The following is a 19074-nucleotide window of genomic DNA, read 5'->3' as shown; positions in this document are numbered from 1 at the left end:
CACTTGAGTTGGCATTACTTCTGGATTACGACATTGGTATTACAGGGACGTGCGTTATCATGAAGCTGCAGCACCCGTTGTCGCAGTTTCTCTGGGCGGTGGTTTTCGACAGACATGCCGTCCCATATACATTCTACATTCTCCGAAGGGTGTCTAAATCTGTTCGTCCTTCGGCAGCCATGAGAAGAATAACATCACGTTGGTCCGTTTTGGACGCGTTTGATAAAGACTTCGCCATAGTTCACGTTTCCGCATTTACCGCACGCGCGTCGGGAAGACACGAGTGCCACACTAATCCACTGACGACATGTTGGTGCTTACGTAGCCGCATCGAAATCGCGATATGTTGCATATACATGGCGGGACAAATAAAATAGGCCCGGAGAACAGGGTTCCCGGGTACAAAGAAACATAGCACAGGAAATGAAGTACAGTGCTAACCTTACTACACGAGACGTAGATAGTGACTACCATTCATCTCTTGGCACTTTTGTGTCTGGTTAGCAATTTGCTGAAGGCAGATCGAAGCTGAACTGTTGAAACTGCTTCAGTCTCGTCCGAAACGTTGTGCTGCAGTTGTTTAAGACCGTGTGGGCTGTTGCGATACACCTTAGACTTGAGGACTCCCCACACAAAGGAGTCGCACACCGACAAATCAAATGACCTGGAGGGTCCGCTAGCGCCGCGGCCAGACTGACCTCTACTAACAGTTCTGTCACGCGTGGAGATTGGGTAAACGTGCTCCAGGGTTCGTTCTGGCTGTATGGGAAGTTGCTCCATCCTATTGGAAGTAACTGTAAGACTTTTGCTCCTTCGTCAATGCTGCCACAAATTCACGTCCAATCTTATCCGTTCGTCCTGGCCACTTTTATTTACCCCATTATGTAACTTGGAGCAACGCCTTAAAACTGTAACTCTTTTGGTCGCCCCTTGTAGAATATGATCTTGTTCATTTGTAATTTCTTTCGCGACTTTCTGTCTGTAGGCTGACTCTAAACTATGACTCCAGTTGCCACAGCTATCGTGCCCGTAGTTCGCTTACTTGAAGTGCAGGAAGACGGCGACGGCGACGGCGAGCGCTGCCAGCGAGAGGGCGTAGCCGCTGAAGTAGAGCGTCGTCGTCACCTCGACGCCGGGCTCGTCGGCCGCCAGCGGGCTGAGGTCGCGGCACAGCGAGTAGTTGCTGTAGCTGGACCACGTGCCGTTCGCGTGGCACCACCGCGACGCGTTCTCTGCAACACACCGGCTACGGTACAGGTTCGATTACGCTACTGGCGACAAATCACTGGAAACTGTACCTGCAGTAAAATACATGGCACCTATCACTTAATCAGAAAACCGACTACATTTGACACCATAAACCGCCTTGCCAGTGAGGTATCGGCAAAAGTCCTGCGAGAATATCGTAGGGAAAACACATGAACTATTGATCATGCCTTGACTCAATGCGACCTATCCCATTCCGCCAGGGCGTGGACTGGCCAATCACCGTGGCGGTAGGAATCCGCCACGTTCAGGAACAGGGGGAAAGGTGCGCTAACACACGAACTTGACAATTGCACACCGATAGCGGCCTAGTAGATAGATAATTCTCAGTAGGAAATAGAAAGGACGTCTCCACATAGAACCTGCCCGGTGCCAGGGGTATGCCCACTGGGATTAGCTCGGTGGGCACGGCCACATAGTAGGTTTATACAACAGGTACGGCTGTAACGGTGCAGGAAGTAGCTTTTAGAATAGTTAGATTAGAGTAGAGACTAGATCTTACCCATTAAGTAATTAACTCATAATTTCCTGTAGCATGTAAGTAGACTAGAACTAGAATTTAAAAAAAAAATCTGCTAACATCATTGAATTGTATTGTAGATGATAAGACCCACTAATGTATAAGGTGGTGGGTTATTATGCATGATATTATTGGATTGAATAAAGATTTTAAAAAAATACATGGCGTGAGATCGGATGAGTTGAGCATGGGCGCAGGCTCGCAGTTCCTCGGTCACTTGTACGGTGCACTTGGTACGGGCCCGCCCACCGCCGGCGCGTCGTAAGGTACGGAATCTCGCACAGAGCGTATCGCTTCTTGGTCGAGCATGCCGGCGACGGGCCTCACATACAGCCTCTCCTTCACAAGTGGCTATTTCCGCCTTCCTGAGGTCCAAAAGTTATGCTCGGCATTTCCTGGGCCCGCCCTGATTCTGCCTGCGTCAGAAAGGAGAGCTGCAACTCAGTCCGATGTGAAAGCGAAGGGTGCGTGAAGCAGGGAGAGCTGTTGTCCCAAGGGACCAGAAGATGGGTCCCTTGGGGGGGGGGGGGGAGGGAGGATTGAGCTGGACTGCTACGCTGGAGGATGTTGCTCACCCTGTGTGCGACTCCTCTGTGCTGGGTGGCTGCAGCACCCTTCTGTCCTTGAGCAGAGCGCCGAACACCAGGTGCCTTGCATGCCAGCGACCTCGTTTGTTGGCGTAGAACCTCGGAACGAGTCGGCAAAGACGCTTCCACGCGCCTGTGGGTAACTGGGGCGTGATCCGCCAAACCCATGAGGTGGCAACATCACCTGGGCCAGGTTAGCTGGGTCCAGATCGCTGAGCGACTAGGTGACTGGCCCACCATCTGAGCAGGAGTGATCGTTGGCCGGTAAGATGAAGCTTGGGATAGTAGACGGCTAAGGGCGAGAAGTGCATCTGCTTCTCCAGAGTGCAGGGTGTACCTGCCAAGGAGCACTGAGTGAAATCATCGATGACGGGGCCACTGAGGCGGACCAGTCCGTTGGCGACGGTGTGCTGCACCCAGCATCTTAGGAATGCCCTTCTCCTACGGGAGGGGGGGGGGAAGCTGCAGCAGTCCCCCACCCACTCCTTCCCCCCTGCGAGAGAAGCTGGTTTGGGGTAAGAGACGGGCTCCCATATTTTCATTCGTCTACACTTCACAATGGCTGATCAGGAGGCGAGTGACATGAGTGCATTTTCGAGGTCTTTGATGCTTACTGTTCATACCTCAGAAGAAGGCCTGGGGCTGAATGAGGAAACTGTTATTGAAAGGCATAGTAGAATTAATCAAATACTAGATTCTAGTGTTAAGAATGGGAAAATTAGTTAGGCAGCAGTCCTGGCAATCAAAAATGAATTCACTGCCTGGACCATCGCTAGTGCGAAGCTCGAGGGGCGAGTGGAGGAATTTGAGAAAGAGAACGAGCGACTGCGTAAGCAACCAATAAAAACAAGGGGCTGGAGTGGCCGTGCAACTAGCCACCAAGACACAGTCTACAAAAAAAACAATGGCTAAAGTATGAAAAATATCTGACACGGAGGTCTTCTCCTGTCAAGACATTAAAAAAGTGCAAAAGATTCTTACAACCACCGTAAACACTGCAAAAGACAAAATCAAAATAAATAAAATAAAGGCGACAAAAAACGTAGTTACAATGGATTTCGCCGTTGAAGAAGATCGGAATAAAATCTTAAATCATTCAAAATTAAACAAATCAATGAAGTTCGAACCGCCCAAGAACCAGAACCCTTTGGTAATCTTTTATGATGCACCAGTCACACGAAAAATAAATTGACATTTACGAAACAATCTGTCAACAGAATTTTGAGGACATGAACCTGGAAACATTCAAAAACTAGTTTAAGGTGCGTTTTAAAACCGGACCCAGGGAACGAGATGTACATCACGTTGCCTGGTTCTCTGAAAAATGTGGTGCAGGCTCACCACTACGGGCAGGATATACATGGACTTTCATGCCTTCAATGTGAGGGATTACTTAATAGTCAGCCGATGCCACAATTGTGGTGACCTAGACCATATTCATAAGGACTGCGAAAGGAAGCCACCTTGCTCCAGATGTGGAGCTGAAGACCATGTAAGGAAAAACTGCAGCAGAACTGGGATATGCATCCCCTGCACGCGAAGAGGGAAGAAAACCCGCAACACCACCAGAAGAAACTGCCATACTTACAGGAAGCTAAGCTCATTGCCAGAACTGATTAGGGCTGAGCCGATACCCGTACACAGGAAGCCTAAGAGAAAGTCACCAAGCAAAAGGTTGAATGATGGACTAAGAGCCAGCAGATTTAGGGAATTTATGCAAAAGTTCAACATGAAGAAAAGTCAAAGAGTGGTAATGAAAGATGTATGTATTCAAACAGACCCTTGTGGTCAGAAAGATGTTCCCTCTCCTTCAAGCCGGGGACTAAGGTAGCCTGAAGAACATGAATGACCGAAAGGGCATCCTGTGGTAGGGAGTCTTCCGATGATAAGACACAATGATATGGTCACTAAAGAGCGAGTGCAGGTTAACGTTATGAGTAGTACAAATTCGCCAATAGACCCACTTTTCCAGAGAGGATTGGGTGTGGTCCCACTAGGGTGTAGGAGGAGCCAGCTGTCCTCACTACAGCTCTGAGGCATGTGGGGCCTGTCGGTCACGGGTACAGTAGGGACGTCACCTTCCTGGTGATGGAGGCTGTGGATAGGATACAGGTCAAGACGATGAATCTCCCCACTGACTTTGGGGCCCTGCGAGACTCAATCAAAAAAGTGTTCGAAATACGAAATGAAAAATTTGATTTGGACGAGTTATACAACCAATCTGTTGTTACAAATGAGAGGATAGCGCATGAATGGTGGAAGAACTGGCCAGATACTCACATCCGAACATACTTTCCACGAGCCCGTTAAACATAGGACAATAAATGCGCACAACAGTCAACTAGTAATGCAGGAACTCCGAAGGGTGGTGGAGGAGAGGAGTCTGGAAGGGCTCTGCACAGGAGCTGTACACCCATGCTGGGCGGATATCCTTTGTAGCAGCCAACTGGCAAGTAATCCACAGTGAAGTGGAACCAAGAATTGCAGCCATAGTTACAAATAAGGTGCTGAGAGCTACTGTTTTCACACAGCTCTCCGATGACCACTGCAATGTCGTGGAACTACAGCCGCCTATTGGAGCGCGTACCTCGGCAATAAGTACCTCCGGTATGGTAGATGAAGTGATGAATTTCTAGACAAACTAACTGATGTGGCCACAGCGTTGCAGGGGCGCAGATTCGTCATGACAGCGGGGATAAACGCAAACTCCCCACTATGGTTCCGTGGCACTCGAGAGGACCGAGGAGAAACACCGAAGAAACTATCATGGCGCTGCAGTTAAGGGTAGCCAATAAACAAAGGCACCCCCCTACCTAAACTGGTGGTGGAGGTGAGGGCACAAATATTGACGTTACTTTGATAACGTCTCATCTCGTAACCAAGATAATTGATTGGACTGTCTGGGACCAAATTACTATTAGCAACCACAAAGTAATAACATTCTCATTGAGTGGTAGGGTGTGCCACTGGGAGATGGGGTGTGAGATACAATTCAGCTACAACAGGACCGATTGGGAGCGCTTGGCGAGGGAGTGTGACGTACAGACATTACCACAAGGTGACGAGAACGTAGAGAAATATGCCGAGGAACTGGTGAAAGCAGTCATCAGGGCGATAAAGGCAGCTTCTCCATCACCATGGTCAGCCGAACTGAGACAGATTCGCCAGTTTGTAAGGAGGGCGAGGAGGTACTACCAGTGAAGTATCTACTGAAAAAAAAAAGCAAATGTTTACAGGGAAGCGAAAGAACAGTTTCAACAGGAGCTAAGGGCAGTCAGGGTGAAGAGTTGGCCATAATACGTTCAAAGCCAATTGGCTACAGACCTATGGGGTATCCCATACAAGCTATTACGTGAAAAGATAAGGTGTTGTCCACCGTCAGGAATGGGGGCTGGATGACGGAAATGGAAATGAGCTTATGGCTTCGTTGGCCGGGAGGCCTCATCTGGGGAAGCACGGCGGCCAAGTGCGTCTTATTTCAGTCGACGCCACATTGGGTGACTTCCGCACCGGTCATGAGGATGAAATAATGAAGACAACACAAAGCGAAGTCCCCGAGTGGAGAAAATCGCCAACCTGGCCGGCAATCGAAGCCAGGTCCACTTGCATGGGAGGCGAGCACTTTACCACTCAGCTAAGCACTCAGACTGGATGATGGAATCTTGGACGGAGACTGCCAAGGTCCTCCTCTGGGTCCTGTTGCCTGACGAGAGTGAAGAAGGTGATTCAGAGGAACAATGACGAATCAGGACAGAAAACCAACAGGCTTACGAAGATAATAGCATAGTTTATCCCTTCTCCGAAGAGGAGGTCGTGCCCAGATAAAGGCGCTTAAGAAGGCCAAAGTTTCTGGCCCAGACGGCATCACAGCAGAGGTGGTACAATTCCTGGCACCGTCGCTGGTGGCACCTCTCACTAAGTTATACAACGAGTGCCTACAGCTCAGGAAATTCCCCTTCATCTGGTAAAAGGCAAATGTTGTAATAATTAAGAAAGGTCCAGATAAAGACCCAAAGCTTTGTGGGCACAGCCGACAACGTAGGTTTGTAACATGCTGGCACACCTGTAACGCTGCAGGTAGCGTAGATTAGTTTAAGCATAGATAACATATAAATTAGAAATAGCAGTAGTGAACTAATCCCAAGTAACACAGTAGTAAAAGAAACTTGGAGCATAAGATAACTGTAAAACTTAGCAATGCCCATAGTGGAAATAGTAGTAGCACTAACATACAGTAGTAATAATAAGAAAAGCTGCAGTATTTGTAATACAAATATAAAATTAAGACCCACTAATGTATTTAAGTAGTGAGTTAAATACGTATCATGTAGTTTTCTGAATAAAGAATTAAAATAATACATGCAAATAATCGTTCGAAGGGACTTCAGTGAGGAAATTCATTGCGTAACCAATTGTTCTATCTAATATCTGTTATTAATGGTACGATTCGTGAAAAGTGAAGACGCTCTGAACTAACTAGGAAAGCTTGTGTGACTTACGTCAGCAACACCCGTCTATTTGATCTTGCCAACTCTTCATACCTCAGGTACAATAGGCACCAGAAGGAACCTGGCAATATGTACTAATAAAAAAAAGGAACAAAAAATGCCTCGCGAAGGAATTACCTGAATGGGACGGGGAACGGAAATCGGTATATGTGATGTACATTTATAGACAAACAAACGATCACAATTTCAGAAAAGTTGAAAGATTCATTCAAGAGAAAGAGCTTCACAAATGAAATGAAACGTGCATATGACACTTGTGGCAGGATACCCCTTTCCAGAGAATTCGGCCACCTGGTGGAAGTCTTTTTTTAGTAGAAGCCACTTCGGTGACTTGAGCGTTGATGACGATGAAATGATAATGAGAACTACATACACCCAACCTCGAGCGGAGAAAATCCCTGACGAGGCCTGGAATAGAACCCGGCTCGCGAAGTCGAGAGTCACCATCGCTAACCGCAAGAGCTGCAGGCAAGGGCTTCATAATCTGAGCGAGTCAGTACTGCGTTGATCCACTTATTGCCCCTGTACAAGAAGTTATTCGGCTGGGCGTTGATTAATAGAGCTGTTGGATGTGCACCTGAAGGATATCGTGCCAAATTCTGTCCGAATGGCATGTTAGATCATCTAAATCCCGAGCTGGCTGGAAAGCCTTGCCCACCATGCGCCAAAAATCCTCACTCTGGGAGAGACCCGGCGACCATGATGACCAAGTTATCCTTTGGCACACACGAAGACAAGCAATAGACGGACATTACCTTGCTCAAACGTAGATGTTTAGAGCATAATGGGCAGGCCCTCCAACCACGTCGGGATTTTGACGGTCTAACGGCCAGTTGGACAGAGTTTGGCACAAGGACCTCCAGAAGGACATAACAGTTCTGTCAATCTGCTGAATTATTGCTTGCATAAAAACCAGAGGTGGACCAACGCGTTACTGAAATGCTTCAATTATAATCGTTTATTTGCTTGTACATATACATGACGTCTACTGATTTCCCTTTACGATTAATCCCCTCGTCAAGGGGATTTTTTTTACAATATTATTGCCTTCTACATTATTATGTCTCTCGCAATACTGACGACAGCTAAGTTACGAGATTATGCAATGCCCACTTCATAGGTTCCTCGGCGTACACACGCCACAAGATCCAGTATACGAGGTAAATGTCATCGTATCATTATCGGTACACAATATCTCATTTGTCTTGTAAACTAGGTGCTCCTAACAATGTACAAAAAACAATTGACAACTGTTTCTCTGACACTGCTGTCATCCTAATTCATTGCGAGCGTGTATTTGGCTCACAGTTCTATGCCCTGCTGCTTTTATGAAAAAACTGAAGCAGTTCCTTTCGCCAATTTCAAAACGTTTACTCAAAATTTACGTATATGCTCAGTTAATCCGCTATCAAACGCTACCAACTACATTGTTGATTATTAAAACTTCCGGGGTCTCAGCTCCTCTTCAGACCCCACGAAAACAAGTGCAAAGTGCACATGTCCCAGATAACTTAAAAGGCAGCATATCTGCCTTCCGTGGCCTATCAGAAGGAGTACGATGAGTCATGCGTGCAGATATATCACCTTTTAATTTAACTGGGACGTTTACACATTGTGCTGGTTTTCGTTGGATCTGAAGATGGAGCTGAGACCCCGAAACTGCGTTATACAAGGCTTCAGTAACAATAGTTTTGTCAACTGTACAGGGAGTTTCAATTACGAACATTCTATGAAACACTTATGGATGTCCGACTAACAGCAATTTTTTACTACCATCTACTTCCAGTAACACTCATTTTTGTTACCACTTCTCAATCAGTCACGCCATGTTCCTTATCGTGCCTACATTCATTACGTTTTATCACGTTCCTCCTCCTCTTCCACCCCCTCTCTTGTGCCAATTCCTATTAACTCTCACAGTTTAAAACTACTTGCCAGTAATCCGTCGTTATTTTTGTACTATTTATGAATGAATAGAAACTCTGATTTCTGTGCTCTGTTTATGTTGGAGTAACTCTCAAATGATGGATTCTATTAGAAGAAACGAATAACATGCTAAGTATACCGTATTAAAGCAAAATACACTATCTGATCAAAAGTATTCTGATACCTATTAGTAGACATTAATATGAGGTGTGTTCTTTACAACAGCTTTAACTCTGCAAGGGACACTTTTAGTGAGGTGTCTCAATGTCTGTGTAGGAATGCCAGCCCATTCTCCCTGCAGAGCCGAAACAAGAGGCGGTAGTGATTTTGGGCGCTGGAGTCTGGAACGAGGTCGGCGTCTTGACTCGTCCCAAAGATGTCCCACTTTAGTTTTGTTACGGGGCACAGCCTAAACAAGTTTAAATCCACATGCTTGACAATGAGAAACTTCGAAATCGGCTGACTACACAATTAATTAAGAATACTACAGCCTACTGTTTTCTTTTAGATTTCGGAAATGTTATTGTCCACAAATCACTGTCTCACAGACTGGGTGCATTGTCATGCTGATACAAATAACCACCGTCTCCGAACTGTTCCTCTAGTGCACACAGACCACGCAAAACACCCCCACACAATTAGCAGCAGCTATTCGATATTTCACTGCTGGGAATACATGTCAAGGCAGATGACATTCCCAGGCATTCACCAAACCCAAACCATTTCATTGGAATATCACGGCGTATAGAGGGATACATCGCTCGAAATCATTCGTTTACAATTATCCAATGTCCAGTGTGGTTGTTGTTTAAGCCACCTCAGCCGTCACTTACCACTGACTACAGAAGTAAGTTGGTTATGAATAGATGCTCCATCATTGTATCGCACTCTTTTTTAACTTCCTGCCTAAAGTCATTGTGACATCCGGACTGCTGCTCAAGAAAGATTCCTTCCACTGATCTCATGCTATTTTTTACAATCACTCACCGCAATGCTCTGTGGTCTCTGGCATCAGTACTTGAGATCTGCCTGTTATTGACTTAGCTATGGCTATTCCTTTGCTTTTCCATTTCACAATCATCTCACCTGCAGTAGTGTAGGCTGGCTTTACATAGGCTAATATCTCCCTGATGGAATGTTTACTCAAGTGATATCCAATGACTATCCCAGTTCGGAGTCACTGTGCTCTCCTGACCTATCCATTCTGCTGTTACTGCTTCCCTACTCATAACACAACACTCTCTGCCTCCTCTTACACTAGAAGGTCCTCCTCTCGTGACATCTAGTGACCAGTTCCGCCTTACGTACCGGTGTTACTTATCAGGTGATACGTGTAGAACAACGGGAAAGATGTAAGAGAGGGTCTGATGGCCCTAATCTTGCCATGTTAAATAAATAGATAGTGTGGAACGATCACATCAAATCCTGGTAACAGCATAAGCGCGGCTTAGATTCATTGGAAGAATGCTGAGGAAGTCACTGCCTAATAAAAAGTGAAGCGGATGATATGGTAAGATGTGACCGTAACTTTACAGACGTACACACTATGGGTGTGTTAGAGCTGCAGAATGGCCAGAATAGTGCGTTAGTGTTTACAGAACGCAGGTTTTCACGGTCTGTATTTGCGTGATTGCTGATATTTATTTTATGCACATAAGGCCGTTGTCCAGTGCATAATTCTCTGCCTAACCTTTCGCCTTCAAATGTTCGAGACATCATCAGTGGCTTCAACGACTCAGAAAGAGGCTGCAGAACTGTTTATATCCATCCACGAAACGGTCGAAGCGTGACACCATCAGACCACTGCGTAAGATCGCAGAGTCGCGCCTACGCGTGCTGTACGGAGCTTGTAGTGCTGGAGCTGTTTGTTTTATTTAGCACTAAGGCTCACAAACTGTCTTGTTTCAGCCCTTCTTTCTTATTAAAGTTATCTTCGTATTATTGAATTTCTGTAACCTCCTTGTACATCATAGTGTGATAATTATTAGAGCTTGCTGAAACCACAGTGTCAGAGAAACGAATTTGGTGGTTTTCCGGTCCTAGCGCATGATCTACTACTGCTTATTATTCGTCTTGCCCAGGCGACAATTACTCTTGTTCCCTTAAGTCGGCTGTAAATGTTTCTACCTGTAGTTCATTTGTACGTTTTGCCGCAACTGCAAGGGATATTCGTGTACTCCTGGTGTGGCAAGCGGCGGATGTTTTGTAAAAACTGTCATAGATCGCATCAGCAAAGTAGCCAGAAAACACAGTATTGATACAGTGTTTAAACCAACAGCAAAGGAGCTTGAACATTTGAATATTACGATGGATCTACGGCCGCCACTTTATACGTGTGCTGCAAATGCAGATTTGCCACCAAAATAAAGATAAGTAATGGAGTAGTAAAAGTAAAGAAGTAATAATGTCTCGAAACTTAATTTAATAATATGATGTAACTTAACGGTGGTCACCTTGACAAAGTAAATAAGGGGTGATTATAATTAAACTTTCCCTATGTAACACGTTATAACAAGGAAACTAATTACCGTACGACTACCAAACTTGGTAACATTAATGTCCAGAGTAGGGGGGATTACCAAGGGCACAGCACCACCGTCCAGTACCAAGGCCACCAGGTACCGTGACCAGTTTATCGTGATTCGTAGTCTCGCACACATGACCAGTCGCAGTGCACTTGTTGACGTGTCAACATGAGCTTGGAATAAAGGAGCAGGGCATTATTGGTGCAGCTTTGTTATCAAAAAAACAGTAATGCTGCAGCTGTACTTCGAGAATATCGCCTTCCGAAAGGATCACGGAAGAGACCTCTTTCTCCACCTGCTGTGCGGAGCGTGATGAAGAAGTTCGAATCAACTGGAGAACTGGCTGTCGCTCCACGAAGAGACCGACGATCGGTTGCCCCACAGGTGGTTGATGAAATCGCTATAGCAGTGGCAGACAACGATGCGCGCAATTCCCGGTCGTTGGGTGGTGCTCGTGCTGTGTCACGACAGTCGAACAACCCATTGTCCACTGTACGGAAGGTGCTTCGAACCAGTCTCAAATTGTATTCGCACAAAATCCGTATCGTACAGCAGTTTCAATCACAGGACGCACAACGACGTGATCACTTCGGTCTCCACTTCATCGCAAGGATTGAAGTTGACGAGAGCTGGCCGTGGACCGTCCTGTGGACAGACGAATCTCACTTCCCTCTGACGTGTGAGGTGAACAATCAGAACTGCGTGTTCATCTCCATTCACTGTGCATGATGTTTCTCTGTATGGTGAACGTGTCGCCGTACGATGTGGCTTCACAGCTATGTTCATCATTGGCCCATTCTTTTTTGAATAGGCTGGCGCTCAAGGACCAAAGACGTACAGTGTGACTGGCCAGCGTTCCTGCGATATGCTTCGTCAGCATGTCATACCCGCCCTACAGGAGAGAGACGCATTGAATTCACCATCTCACTCCCTGTGATTTCTGGTTGTGGGGCTACCTGATGGACAGGGTTTACCAGGGGAACATTCACACATGTGCTAATCTGAAGCGCAGCATATCAAGAGAGGTAGCCAGCGTACCTACGGACTTGCTTCGTTATGCTGTGCAGAATGCAATTCTGCGCCTTGAGACTCTTCTGGACACAGATGCGTGCTATATTGAGCCCCCCTTTTTAACAGTAATGGCACCGGTATGCATGATGCACCGTAGCAGCACATTAATAGTATTTCTGTTGAATTGATTCTGCATTGGTTCTCTCCCCCACGTCCTTGGCATTAATTATACCAGCTTTGATACTCTTATGGTAGTTAGTTTCCGTGTTATAACGTGTTAAATAGGGAAAGTTTATTTATAACCCTCCGGTACAAAGGACAGTCAAAAGAAATAGAGGCAGATAGGAACGAAGTTAGTATACTGTTTTACTTGAAAAGTAATCGCCGTAACTGTTATTACATTTATCCCACTGTGAGACAAAATGGTCACTGCCTTCATGAAAAAATATTTGTGGTTGCCTGGGGAAACATGAGTGTACCGAAGTATGCGCATCTTCGTCCGAAGTAAATCAACGGCCACGGATGGCTTTTTTCAGGGTTCCAAAAACGTGGAAATCGCATAGGAATAGGATGCATAAGGGCCCACATGTTGCCAAGGTGGTCTCTACTAAGCTGTAGCAGTTTCGCTGGGAAACCCTTACACATCCTCCATACAATTCCGATGTCATGGATTGCGTGGCCTCTCCCGCCAGAGGTTCGAGTCCTCCCTCGGGCGTGTGTGTGTGTGTGTGTGTGTGTGTGTGTGTGTTGTTCTTAGCATAAGTTAGTTTAAGTAGTGTGTAAGTCTAGGGACCGATGACCTCAGTAGTTTGGTCTCTTAAGAATTCACACATTACAATTCCGAAATCTCCCTAGTGCGATTTACGCATTTTTAGAGCCCTGAAGAAGGATATTCGTCACCGTAGATTTGCATGGGGCCGGCCGGGGTGGCCGAGCGGTTCTAGGCGCTACAGTCTCGAACCGCGCGACCACTACGGTCGCAGGTTCGAATCCTGCCTCGGCCATGGATGTGTGTGATGTCCTTAGGTTAGTTAGGTTTAAGTAATTCTAAGTGCTAGGGGACTGATGACCTCAGAAGTTAAGTCCCATAGTGCTCAGAGCCAGCCATTTGCATGGGAGGAAGAGGTGCTCGGGTACAATCATGGTTCTGTAGTCAACTGCAAACATTTTTGATGAAGGCACTGACCACCTTGTCTCAGTGTGGGATAGGTGTTTTAACAGTTATGGCGATTACTTTTGAAGTAATAGACAGTTTTCTTTTTTATCCATCTGTCTCATTTTTACTGAAGTGTTGATTAGATATACACGTTTGTTCATGAGTACCTCAAGGATTACAAGAGACGACTGCACATTAACTACAAGACACTCACAAAGTAATACTTATCAGTGGACAGAGCATCCCTCCCAGTATTTTACGACTCCTCAATATGAGCGCCATTTTTAACGCATCAAACTTCAATATGTGTAGGCGGTTCATTGAAGTCACTGATTCGCATTGGTTGGGATGGGGCACCAGCAGCATGCTTTGCTAATCTGTACACAGAGTTTCCCTATTTGCAGGCGTGAACTAAGTCTAAGCCACAGAATGAAGTAGACGATATGTCCACTTGTTCCATTATTCCGACGCGCTTGTCAGCTACTGGTTGTTCGCCATGGCACGTGGTACGAGGCGAAACTAGGAGAGATCTTTTGTCCACTGTTATGTGTCATTTTACGTTTGTCTTTTAGTTTCCACACATTTGTTTTCTGAAACTCCATAGGTAGTTGCGAATAAACCTGTATTCACTGCTACTGGTTGCTACAGCGCAATGGGCGTCTTCAGAAGTTAAAATGTTATAGCATCTTAAGCAAGACTATCTACCAGTCCACAACGCATGTAGTCTGGGGTGGCCGTTACACTGTGTAAATAGGGAATAATGTGACTGTCTTTGCTACGTGTGAATTAGTTCGTAAATAAGCAGGGATGGAACAATAAGAGTGAGAGACAAAGAACGAAGTGCTCAGATTAAAGAAGGGTGTAAGACAGGGATCCAGTCTTTCGACTCTACTGTTCAATCTATACAACGAAGAAGCAGTGACGGAAATAACAGGAAGATGCAAGCGCGGGATTGAAATTCAAGGTGGAAGGACCTCAATGATAAGAAGCGCGGCTGATATTGTTATACTCAGGGGAAAAAAAAGAAGACTCACAGGGAGTGTAGAATGTAATGGACAACCTAATGGGCACAGAATATGGACTGAGAGTAAATCAAAGAAAGCTGAAAGTAATGACAAGTAGCTCAAATGAGAATATCGAGAAACATAACATCAGAATTGGGGATTATGATGTAGATGAAGTGACAGAACTCTGCTGCCAAAGTAGCTAAATAACCCATGACGGACGGAGCAAGGAGAACATAAAAAGCACATTACCAATGTCATAAATAGCATTCCTGGCCAAGACAAGTCTACTAACGTCAAATATAGGTCTTAATTTGAGAAAAAAATTTGTGAGAATACGTTCGGAGCACAGAACTGTACGTTAGTGAAACATGGACAATAGGAAAACCGGAACAGAAGATAATCAAAGCATTTGAGGTGTGGTACTACACAATAATGTCTAAAATTAGCTAGACTGATAAACTAAGGAAAGAGGAGATTCTCCAGAGAATCGACGAGGAAAGGAATATATGTAAAATATTGACAAGCAGAAGGGACTGGATGATACGACACCTGTTAAAATATAGGGGAAGGTGGTCGTGGTTTGCAATTGTTGCTTGACACCCAAACCTCCAGATGTCAGACATTCAGATAGGTACCATACGTTGTATGTCAACAGAGTATCAACCAAAACTCCGATTTAGTTCGTACTAAGTGTTGTCGTCCAGTGGAACGGGCGTAAACGCTGATTCAAAGTAACATCGTAACTACGAAATACGTCAAGAGCATAACTGTGAGTAAATAATACTTCTTGCTTCCGTGGCGAAGTTGGTAGAGCGTTGTATACTAATACCAAGCGTCCTGGGTTAAAACTCAAATGACAACAATTCCTTTTATTGTATAGTTCTTGAAAGTTTTATATAGGACAACTTTTACGACAAGTAAAATGTTTGTTTGCAGTTCACAGCAATGTTGTCCTGGCAGTATGCTTTGCTTAGTTTCTTTGAAAGTAATGAACCTACAGAGCACATATGTAGTTTCACAGAATATACAATCAGAACATAAAGAAACAATTTCGGCGGAGGTAATAGTAATAACAAATGGTTCAAATGGCTCTGAGCGTTATGGGACTTAACTTCAGAGGTCATCAGTCCCCTAGAACTTAGAACTACTTAAACCTAACTAAACTAAGGACATCAAACACATTCACGCCCGAGGCAGGATTCGGACCTGCGACCGTAGCGGTCGCGCGGTTCCAAACTGTAGCGCCTAGAACCGCTCGGCCACACCGGCCGGCAATAGTAATAACAATAATCAAAAATAAACAAAAGAATAATGTCAATAATGGGTACATAACTTTCAAAGAACATTGCTACAAACTTCGAAATTTCCTGTTACATGACAGGAGAACGTTCTTCCATACAGCAGTTTCACGCGTAAACAGTTAACGCTCTACCTTCTCACCGACCCGAGATCTACAATACAACCACTACAGTTGCGCTTTTCCTGTGCTTCGTAGCTCTGGCGTTACTTTTAATTATCGTTTAGATAAGGTCTACTGCATACAGCACACAGCACGAACTAAATCGGTAGTTTGATTGATGCTCTGTCGACATACGCTTGGCACCGATCTGAGTGACTGACATGTGGAGGTGTGGGTGTGAGACGAAAGGGTTCGCGCAGTAGAGAAATTCGTGACGGGCAGCGTCAAACCAGTGAGCAGACTGATGAGTCAAATACAGAGAGGGACCGTGTGTGTGAGTTGGCGCAGCGTTTCTCGTCTGACTTACGGGTGGTGTCGTAGGGGATGCCGTTGAGCTCGGAGAAGCAGGGCTGGGTGGCGAGCGTGGCGGGCTCGGTGTCTGGCCAGCAGAGCAGGCGGTCCCAGGAGCGCGCGCACCGCGGCCCGTCTACGGCCGCGTCTCCAGCGCCAGCGCCGCCGAGCAGGCACTCCAGCTCGCGCAGCATGCTGCCGTTGTCGCTGTCCGAGCGCAGCTGCATTGCTGCGCCGCTCCTCCTGCGCACACTGTCAGCACAAACTCGTCTTACTCTCACACATTAATATCACTACCTCCTTCCTCACACGAGAGTTGCTACTTCAATAGTGGCAGCAATTTATTTACAGCTCGTACAAAATAGATACGTGTTTCAAAGTCTTACTGACCTTCAGAGTAGTGGCCAGCATTGTGTATAACCCGTTGCCAGCGATGTGGAAGTCGGAGGATACTCTTAGCAGTGCCAGTTGTGTGACAGTTCGAGCGGTGCGGACTATTGCCCGACGAATTTGTAGCAGTTCGGAACGAATGCCGTGAAGTGTTTCCTTCAGTTCAGAAATCGAGTTGAAATCACGAGGGCTTAAGTCAAGGAGGGCAGTAGGTGGTATAGCACTTCACAGCCCCATCAATCACACAAATCAGTAAGAGCTTGCACTGTACGTGCTTGAGCATTGTCTTGCAAAATGATGGTCAGGTCCTGTAGAAAGTGTCATCACTTCTGTCTCTTAGCTGGTCGTAGGTTGTGTCCCAAAAATGAACAACATAGAGACAGAAATTGCAGGACAACGCTCAAACACGTACAGTGCAAGCTGTTACTTATTTGTTTGACTGATGGGGGTCCAAAGTGCTATACCACCTAATGCACTCCCCTGATTTAAGCCCTCGTGAGTTCAACTCGATTTCTAAACTGAAAGTAGCACTTAATGGCATTCGCATCAAACTGCTACAAATTCGTCGGGAAATAGACTGCGCCGCTCGAACTGTCAACACAACTGGCACTGCTAAGAGTATCCTTTGACTTCCACATCGCTGGCCACGGGTTATACACAATGTCGGTGAATACTTTGAAGATCAGTAAAACATTGAAACACGTATCTAACTTGTACGCATTGTAAATAAATAGTTGCCATTATTAAAGTCTGACCCTCATATATATCTCTCTGCCCCCTGCCCCTCCACCCTACTCTCTCTCCCTTTCTCTCTCTCTCTCTCTCTCTCTCTCTTCGTCTGTCTGTCTCTCTCTCTCTCTGTAGAGGACAGTAAGCCAAATAAATAACGTTTCCAGGAAAACTTCCAAGAAAGACGTCTAATTTGGTTGCCGTTTCATCCGCCGCTAAATGGTGATGAGCACGCAACAGCTTTGATCGTGTCGATTATTCAGCAAGCGCACGCACAGGTGCCGAGAAAGTAACATCGTGCAAGTAGCGGCGACCAAAGGTAAGCATCTCACAGAGTTGTGATAGAGTTTTCGTGCAAATTATGAAAAACTGCATCAGAAATTTACGAAGACATGCTACGTGCTTACAAGGATGAGAGACTTAATCGCAGACAAGCGTTCCGCTGGTTGTCAGCGTATACGAATGGATACTTGGAAGGTGAACCATCCCTCGGACGTCCTGCGTCTGATCGGATGGATGAAAACGTTGAAAAGCGGAGGAAACTGTTGTCAGTGGAAGACAAAGAAATACCAGAACGCTTGTAGTGAACTTCATGTCAGTAAGGAATGGGTACGTCCATTTTAGAGAAAGATTTGTTCCCGGTTTCTGCCACATTTATTGACAGAATAACAGAGAGAGCATGAACGGCATATTGCATCAGTTCCATTTCCGCAGCTCACGAAGACTCTAATCTGTTCAAACGAACTGTAAATGGGGATCTTCATCCCCACTTCTTGGTGTTTTCACTTCGACCCAGAGACAAAACGTCAGAAAATGGAATGGCGTGAAATATCGTCACAGAGGAAACACAGGTTGCAGAAAACACCTATCAAACAAAAGTGATTGTGTTTGCTACGTTTCTGGAATGATTCATTGTTAATATCTTCCGGCGGGCACAAGTGTGACCGGAAAGCACTACTTAGGAGTTATGCAATGCCACTTTGCTCGCGTGTGTAGTATCGACACAAATCTTTTCTAAAGTAAGAGTGTGGCTCTTCTCCATAACAGTGGAACTTGTAATACAGCATTTATCAGCAAAATGGATCTACGTACTCGAATATCAATGCTATTCTCCTGAGGGACCGATGACCTCTGCAGTTTGGTCCCTTTAATCCTCAAACCAACAAACCAACCATCTCCTGATTTGGCACCTGAGGGGTATTTTCTGTTTTCGAAAAGTAACCGCGTTTTCAAAGGGGATTTTTTCAGTGGTACTTATTGCTTATTTGTCGCAATGTGTGTGTGTGTGTGTGTGTGTGTGTGTGTGTGTGTGCACGCGCGCAAGTTGCAACAAAACTATAGTGTCATACACGGAGTTACTCGGCACATGTTGATCAAGTCATCGATTGTACCACGTATAGGGGAACTTGCGCGGTAGTGGAGAATCCCCAGGGCCAGACCAGTTGTTTTGTTTATCAATTTGCCAACTTGATTACATAAGCTGTCACTTAAGCAGCTGTAGAGGAACGCAGCTGCGCGTTGTTTCTAACACAGCTTTACTTTTTTCATTCTCACTGATAAGAAATCTACTGCTAACTGAACTTCGGTAGTTACTTGTGTTGCGGAGTAAAGTTTCAAAGAAGTTCTGGACCCTCTTGTAGTGACGAAACTACACTGCTAGGCGAAATTTAAGGACTAGATAGATAAAGTAACGTAACAT

General features: G+C 45.6%; 1 protein-coding gene across 1 annotated transcript in view; it reads right to left on the bottom strand.

The window, feature by feature from the left end:
* Positions 1-16483, bottom strand: part of LOC126176347 (diuretic hormone receptor-like) — a 171403-nt gene extending 154920 nt beyond the window's left edge. Inside the window, exons 1-2 of the mRNA XM_049923499.1 lie at positions 16273-16483; positions 1043-1232 (exon numbers count right to left, since the gene is read on the bottom strand). Coding sequence (XP_049779456.1) covers positions 1043-1232; positions 16273-16483 — 401 coding nt within the window. The remainder of the gene's footprint in view (positions 1-1042; positions 1233-16272) is intronic.
* Between the last annotated feature and the right edge of the window lie 2591 nt (positions 16484-19074).

This window comes from Schistocerca cancellata, chromosome 3 (assembly GCF_023864275.1).
Source record: "Schistocerca cancellata isolate TAMUIC-IGC-003103 chromosome 3, iqSchCanc2.1, whole genome shotgun sequence".
In the NCBI taxonomy this organism is placed as follows: domain Eukaryota; kingdom Metazoa; phylum Arthropoda; class Insecta; order Orthoptera; family Acrididae; genus Schistocerca; species Schistocerca cancellata.
Note: the sequence above shows the minus strand (reverse complement) of the source record. Positions and strands in the feature narration are given on the sequence as shown.